Raw genomic sequence first — 8,958 nt, 5'->3', positions numbered from 1 at the left:
TTCTCATAATTAATAAGATAAATAAATTACCAAATTGCTTGAAATACGTGATTTTCATCGAAGTATGGATAAATAATACTTTTAACAGGAATTACATTTTAGTGAAATATTTAGATAAGGTGTATAAGTCTTATATGTGATCAGTATGTATGTATATTATATATATATATATATATATATATATATATATATATATATATATATATATATATTATATATATATATATATATATATATATATATATATATATATATATATATATATATATATATGTATATATATATATATTATATATTATTATGTATAATATAGATATGTATATATATAATGATATACATAATATATATATATATATGCAATTGCATTTCAAAGGGCGATTGTATAATTCAGTCTTAAACAAAAAAATAAAATTCAGTAAATATTAACTGTAAAAATGGCACTTTCTTAACAGGAATATTCAATACCATATCAAATTTCAAATCCACCAGCGTGGGATTTTTTTGCTAACAAGGATGAATTTCATTCCATGATATCCCCCCTAAAAATCCTCTATGAAAAAATTTATAAAAAAGCAAAAAAAAACAAAAAAAAAAATCTTCGCTTGTTTATGAATGACAGACCACTAAGATTAGAGTACAGTTCATTCACTAGAATACGACTCCATTCATAAAACTGGGTCGTAGTGATACGAAGCGATGTTTCCCACGACTGAAGGCTCTGCAAAAAAATGTAAATAAAAAAATATGTAGCGTAATTTATAGTTTTCTAGTGATTTTTCAGATTCTTTAATAAAGTTATTCTGTTTTTTTTTTTTTGTTAAAGCCTGATAGCGAAAATAAATAAATTAAAAATAAATCATTTGATCTGAATTATGGTATAGATTTATTCATGTTTCTATATCTGACGTATATACCTTGATAATTAATATCCACTGATAATTAATAATCAATAATAATCATCAATTTATCGTTTTCTGATGATGTTTAAGATTCTTTTTCTTAAAGTTATCGTTTTTTTGTGAAAGTTTGATAACGACGATATTTAAACTAAAAATAAATAATTTGATCGAATTACGGTAAAGAATGATTCATCTGTCAGTATCTGACGTGCATACATTGACAATTAATACCCACTTATAACTAATAATTAATAAGAATCATCAATTACAATTACTGATAATTAATACCTGTATAAAAATCTATAAAATTATAAATATTATATATATATATATATATATATATATATATATATATATATATATATATATATATGAAAATAACTATATGTTTGTATGCGAGTGGCATTTGTTTGTATGTGTGGACGTAACACATACATGACCTTCATTAAAACTACACATATAGACCCACAAACACAATGCACAGACAAACAAGCTCACATACAGTACATACATGCATGCATATATATATACATAATATGTATATATCATATATATATATATATATATATATATATATATATATATATATATATATATATATATATATATATGCAGTATATACACAGAAACATTTAATGATCTAGGATTACATATTGGAAAACAAAGGACACGTAAGCGAGTGACACACTGGCAATTAACAGCGAGGGAATATTCACTGGCAGGACCAGGAATCAAAATAATTCTCAGGCATCATAAAGGTATTTTAACACACGTCCTAGGGTTTTCGGTACAGGGCCAATTATATTCTACTTTAGACCGCACGAAAATGACAGTATTCGACGAACAACGACGCATGGGGAGAGAGAGAGAGAGAGAGAGAGAGAGAGAGAGAGAGAGAGAGAGAGAGAGAGAGAGAGAGAGAGAGAATTCACAGTTCTAGTGATGAACACAAACTCCATTTCTCGTATGTCTACGGTACAAATTTCACAGAATGAGACGTAGTCAAAATATACACGTACAAAAATTAATAATATATATATATATATATATATATATATATATATATATATATATATATATATATATATATATATATATATATATATATATATATATATATATATGTTATATATAATCAGACGGATTTATCACAGGTTACAAAATAACGAATATGTTTATGTGCTTACAAACAATCCATTCAACTTAACCTAAGCTAACCTAACCTAACCTAACCTAACCTCAACCTAACCTAACCTAACCTAGGGTGTAGCATCTTTCTTGATAGGGGCTATGCCACCCTCCCCCACCCCTTTACATACCCTAATGATACCAACTGATACCAGCTTCTATTGGCAAAACAGTTCAATTGAGATATCACTTAATGCTTTCCTAATAAGGGCACAAAAAACTATCTTCAATTTGGACTAAATAAAATCCTCAGTTTTAAATGAATAATGTCTAGTTTACTGTTCAAAGTACTGATATGTATATATATATATATATATATATATATATATATATATATATATATATATATATATATATATATATATATATATATATATATACTACATTGTCTAAAATCTAATTACTGATTCATTATCTGTTTCCTCACCTTTTGGGAAGTGCGGGGGGAGTCCTGGTCCTCATCTGAAAGTGAAGGAAAATTGTTAATTTGAATTTTTCTAAATCTATGATTTTATTCATGTAAACAGTCATGGCCATATTGTTCATCATTCATAACTTGGATTTGTCATTTATCTGGAAGAATTTCATTATTTCTGTACAAGTTTTTTTTTGTTTTTGCAGAATGGGAAAGTTATCATTAATGCATTACAGCTTTCAAAATGATGTTTAGAATTTTAAAGTAATTACAGAGAAATCTAGACTGAGCAAATCAATAAATAAATGTAACAATAAATTAGTAATAACAGAGGTTTGGAATGTAATTCTCAAGCTAAATCAGGTGTAAATTACATTACAAAAACAGAGACACTAGCAAATAAAATGTGAAATGCAAATATATATATATATATATATATATATATATATATATATATATATATATATATATATATATATATATATATATATATGTATATATATATATAAATATATATATATATATATATATATATATATATATATATATATATATATATATATATATATATATATATACACACAGTACAGGTTTTTCATTCAGCAACTTACACGATCCAGGTTGGCATATGCCCCACTCGACTACGGCACCGTGGACGTCAACTCGCACGGCACAACTTGAGGGACCGTCTTCCATCAGCGTAATACACTCGTTGTGGAACCTTCCTCTGTATTTGAAAGGCAAGACGCACATCTGATTGGAGATTGTCTTGATGTGTCTGCAATCGCCTGGAGATTCAGAAAAAAAATATATATATATCAGTGCCTTATTTTTGCTATAAGGGTGTGGGCTAGCAGCCTCATCCCTTTCATAAGTTATGGAGACTGGAAGTTCGATACTGCCTGCTCTGAATCCCTCCTAAGTGAAAGAAGGCTTTTATATATATATATATATATATATATATATATATATATATATATATATATATATATATATATATATATATATATATATATATATATATATTTTTACTATTTCCTTTTCATCCACTTTACAATTCATCTTTCTCACCCCCATGTTATAGATTACCTTCACAAACTAATAAATTAAATTCTTTTAATACTAAAACAAACATCATTCTCCCATTTTCCATTCAGGTCCATAACCTACCAGCTGGTGACATTCACTTTAAACTTCCCTTAAAAGTATAAACTTACTAAAACTTTCCCCAGACAGTGCAGCATCTTTCCACTGTCACCACCTGACAGATCAGCAAAACATCAGCTACTCCACAAACTCATTTCAATATGCTTCTTGTCCTTCCCTTGGGATAATTTGTTAGGCAGACATTGCTGGGAAAACTGCCTCTTTGAAGCTTTGAAGACATAGGTCAAATAAGCTAGTGGGATATATTAATATTCAAAGGTAATACTTAGTAAGTTCATCTAATCAAAATCTATTTTTCATTTCCTTCTGTTGTTTCATTCGAGTAAACACCATAATATTCTTTGGAAGCTTGAATTTCATGTCAATGGCCTGTGTGGTGTTCCACATGGATAGGGCTTCTTCCATATAATAAGGTTCATCTTCTCAATAATAATAATAATAATAATAATAATAATAATTATAATAATAATAATAATAAATAATATAATCTTTCTGTATTTCCCATTGCGTTCTGTTACTTCTTTCTCATGAACACCATAATATTCTTTGGAAGCTTGAATTTCATGTCAATGGCCCCTATAGTGGGCTTGTTCCAAATGAATAGGGTTCACCTTCTGAATAATAATAATAATAATAATAATAATAATAATAATAATAATAATAATAACATAGGCTTGCATCACTTAATACTTACGGTTGTGGTCTTCCCCTGAGGTACTGAGGAGCACTGGGGAGCCCGTTGGTAGCCCAGGGAACGCTTCATAATCCAAAGGACCTTTGTTGTCTGAATTTCCTGGTGGATGGGCTGGGGGAATGACTCCAGGGGTTCCTCCAAGGGTGCTTCCAGGTGGACGATCTGGAAAATGTGAAAACAGGACTCATTCTCTGGAGCAGCTTGGTCAGAAAGGGTGTAAGATCTCGCCCTGCAGGATTCCATAAGGTAGAAGTTCGATCTGGGAAGATTTTCAGTTTCAAATTCATATGGCACATGTAAAACTGATTTGATTTTGATATGTTTAATATTGTTTGGAGAGAATGTTCATAAAGGAGTGTGTATATATATATATATATATATATATATATATATATATATATATATATATATATATATATATATATATATATACACCCAGTATCTATTTCTCTCCTGTGGTAATGAGTGATGCATAATATGCATGCAAATGTATAAAAATTTATAATTTATATACATAATATATAATTTGTTATATACATAATATATATATATTATAATATATATATATATATATATATATATATATATATATATATATATATACAGTAAAACAGCCTTTTCTGTCTCAGAGAAAAGACCAGTGTGACTTGCAAAGTGGCACCTCATTGCAGCCCAGCCCTGAAGAAAACGAGAATGAAGAAAGAAAGCAGTCTGACTTCACAAAAAAAAAAAAACACAAAAACCCTACACGAAAACACCATTTCTTTAAAAAAAAAAAACTCCATAAAAAAAATAAAACATCCTTGCCCAGTTTTTCCAGAGATTTATTGAAAATTGGACGTAATTAGCCCAGACATCTATAGGCTACGCGCATGAGGAACTATGCTCGAAGAATCTCTCCCCACGGGGCCACTATGATTATATTTCAGTGGTCGTGCATTTTTTCCTCGGCGACCAGCCGGGTCGTAACATGCTGTAATCTAAATTAGCTCTTTTGATATACTCCATACAGCAACGCCCTTTTTTGGCTTATCTTAACGACCAAGTGGCCCCCACCGCCGGCCGCCCCCCCTCTGGTGGCAGGGGATTTACACGTGATGGAATGTTGGAGATATCCTACTGTTCCATTTTTTGCTTATTCTTATTTTTAATGAATCGAGGAAAACATCGAGACATTTACTTCTTCTCTTCATCAAGAATGATTACTTTCTGCATCACTTTGAACTGAGCATTCACTCCTGAAGTTACTTTGAACTGAGCATTCACTCCTGAGGTCACTTTGAACTGAGCATTCACTCCTGAAGTCACTTTGAACTGAGCATTCACTACTGAAGCTACTTTGAACTGAGCATTCACTCCTGAAGTCACTTTGAATTGAGCATTCACTCCTGAAGTCACTTTGAACTGAGCATTCACTATGAGGTCACTTTGAACTGAGCAGTCACTCCTGAAGTCACTTTGAACTGAGCATTCACTCTTGAAGTCACTCTGAACTGGGCATTTTCATTTTGAACTGAGCATTCACTGCCGAAGTCACTTTGAACTGAGCATTCACTCCTGAAGTCACTTTGAACTGAGCATTCACTCCTGAAGTCACTTTGAGTTGAGCGTTCACTACAGAGGCATGAATCTTTTAAATCACAGCGGCCCATGAAACTTCAACCACGGCCTGGTGGTGACCTATCCTATATCGTTGCCAGAAGCATGATTATGGCTAACTTTAACCTTAAATAAAATATAAATTACTGAGGCTAGAGGACTGCAATTTGGTATGTTTGATGATTGGAAGGCGGATGGTCAACACACCAATTTACAGCCCTCTAGCCTCAGTAGTTTTTAAGATCTGAGGGCGGACAGAAAAAGGGTTCCAACTTAACCCAACCTGGCTTAGCCTCGTCCAATCCGATGCAGTAGCCCCAATCACTCTGCTTTCTGTCGTCATCCACGGCCGTAGCACACCAGGCCCTGAAGGAGTTGTTGAATGTGCAGCTGCGGTAGGTCCTGCCTCTGTACCGGAATGGGAACACGCAGGGCGCCCCGAATTCCGTCCTGACTTCTCCTGAAGTAGAAAGGGCCATGGGATTTCTTAAGGAATATTCGTCTTTCTGAATGCCATGGGACTCTTAATTCAATATTTATTCTTTCTGAATATCACGGGATTCTTAATTCAACATTTATCCTTTCTGAAGACCACTGGACTCTTAATTCAACGATTATTCTTTCTTAATACCATGGGACTTTTAAATCAATATTTATTCTTTCTGAATACCATGGGACTCTTAATTCAATATTTATTCTTTCTAAAGACCATTGGACTCTTAATTCAATATTTATTCTTTCTAAATACCATTGGACTCTCAATTCAATATTTATCTTTTCTGAATGCCATGGGACTCTTAATTTAATATTTATCCTTTCTGAATACCATGGGACTCTTATTTCAATATTTATTCTTTCTGAATACCATGGAACTGTTGATATTTATTCTCCCTGAATACCATGGGACTCTTAATTCAATGTTTATTCTTTCTGAATACTATGGGACTCTTAATTCAATATTTATTCTTTCTGAATACCATGGGGCTCTTGATATTTATTATTTCTGAATACCATGGGACTCTTAATTCAATATTTATCCTTTCTGAATAGATGGGACTCAACATTTATTCTTTCTGAATACCTTGGGACTCTTAATATTTATTCTTTCTGAATACCATGGAACTCTTAATTCAATACTTACTCTTTCTGAATATCACGGGACTCTTAATTCAATATTTATTCTCTTTCAATACCATGGGACCCTCAATATTTATTCTTTCTGAATATCATGGGACTCTTAGTTCCACATTTCGTCATTTATTTGATGCTAATTCTTCAAATAATCTTTTAGTTTATGCACGTATCGTAAGGAAACACAGAAACTGGGAATTTATTTGCTGAAATTGTAATGATGTATATAAGTGTAAGAAAAAGGTACTATTGCGTTTTGGTTATAAGATAATTCATTCCTTTAAATATAATATGTAAAAGAACATTAACTCTGTGGTTACATACCTGGAAAAACCAACATCATTTCTGAAAAAGAAGAAAATAGATATTATATACTGATAAATCTTTATATTTGATTTAATTCTACATTCAATTCTTCTTCAGCAAAAATTTCCTTAAGAAATCTTTGTATTAGAAAAAAAATTAAACTAATCTATTAGAAAACTGACGTAATTCCTTTAGAATATAACAAGGATTTTTCCCTAAGTCTTTGCTCTTACATTCATAACAAAATTAAACTTACTGTTATTATAATTACGTTACGAAAACAAACCTTTGAAACACATCTCCCCATAATTCGTGAGAATCATTTGTTCTATATTAAAAATCCGTAATTATATCAAGTCTTCGAAAGCCTTAGTTTTTAACGTTTAAAAACAATAGTTTATTGATATAATTGTGAATTTTTAATATAAAACAATTTGATCAAAACATTGTGAGTGGTTTTTAGCAATGATTTGTTTCTTAAGTCTTAGTATTAAGTTTAATAAAAAAAAATTATAGCATGCTATCTCATCATTCTATAATGGATTAAAACATGAATTGAATATACAGTAAAAGGTTTGAAAGGTGTAACAGGAGGAAAACCTCAAAGCAGTTGCACTATGAATCAATGATCAGGAGAGGGTTAAAGAAAGTAAGATGGAAGAAAGAGAATATGAAAGGAGGTACAGTCAAAGGAATGAAAGAAGAAGATAAGTACAACGAGCCCTATAAGTAAAACCTACCCCAGTCGGGTGGGCAGAAGTCAATCTCGACAGACCTCCCGTGCTCGTCAACCTGAGTCGCGCAAAATGGCTTTCTGAATTCTGCCGTGGAGACGCAACCCTTCGAGGTGACGCCCTTGTAAGTGAAGGGGAAAATACATTTCTTGCCCTTCTCCGTGGTCACGGTGTATTTGCTTCTCTCTGGTGGTGGGAGATACACGAAAGATGAGACACGTGTGACAGGGATGGAGATATATATAAATTTTAAAAGCGACAGCCACAAGATGGGAACATGTAAGGAAAGGGTTAATTAAGTAATATACTTGTATGTATGTATGTATTTATATATATATATATATATATATATATATATATATATATATATATATATATATATATATATATATATATATATATAAAATATAAAACCAAGTGGATCTTGTTTGTCTACCCTGGGTGGGGGCAGGGTAGGTAGGGGATCTAGGGGATCGGGAGGGTAGGGGAGACATGACACATCCACCCTCTTCCTGCAAACTTGTTTGTCCACCCTGGTTTGGGGAGGGGTAGCTAGGGATCGGGAGGGTAGGTAGGGGATCGGGAGGTTAGGGAGACATGACACATCCACATTCCTCCTGCAAACCTGTTTGTCCGTCCCAGGTGGGGACGGGGTAAGTAGGGGCTTGGGAAGGGTAGTAGGCATCGGGAGGGTAGGGAGAGACATGACATTCACCCTCCTTCTGCAAACCTGTTTGTCCGCCCTGGTTGGGGGAGGGGTAGGTAGGGATCGGGATGGTAGGGGAGACATGACACATCCACCCTCCTCCTGCAAACTTGTTTGTA

The 8,958-nt window shown here is 32.3% G+C and overlaps 1 protein-coding gene across 1 annotated transcript in view; it reads right to left on the bottom strand.

Annotated features, from left to right (window-relative positions):
• Positions 1-378: 378 nt before the first annotated feature.
• Positions 379-8,958, bottom strand: part of LOC136830094 (uncharacterized) — a 57,346-nt gene continuing 48,766 nt past the window's right edge. Inside the window, exons 39-45 of the mRNA XM_067089286.1 lie at positions 8,140-8,319; positions 7,418-7,438; positions 6,246-6,422; positions 4,364-4,525; positions 3,114-3,290; positions 2,515-2,549; positions 379-718 (exon numbers count right to left, since the gene is read on the bottom strand). Coding sequence (XP_066945387.1) covers positions 563-718; positions 2,515-2,549; positions 3,114-3,290; positions 4,364-4,525; positions 6,246-6,422; positions 7,418-7,438; positions 8,140-8,319 — 908 coding nt within the window. The 3' untranslated portion in view covers positions 379-562. The remainder of the gene's footprint in view (positions 719-2,514; positions 2,550-3,113; positions 3,291-4,363; positions 4,526-6,245; positions 6,423-7,417; positions 7,439-8,139; positions 8,320-8,958) is intronic.

This window comes from Macrobrachium rosenbergii, chromosome 46 (assembly GCF_040412425.1).
Source record: "Macrobrachium rosenbergii isolate ZJJX-2024 chromosome 46, ASM4041242v1, whole genome shotgun sequence".
Taxonomy (NCBI): domain Eukaryota; kingdom Metazoa; phylum Arthropoda; class Malacostraca; order Decapoda; family Palaemonidae; genus Macrobrachium; species Macrobrachium rosenbergii.
This window is presented reverse-complemented; position numbering and strand designations above follow the sequence as displayed.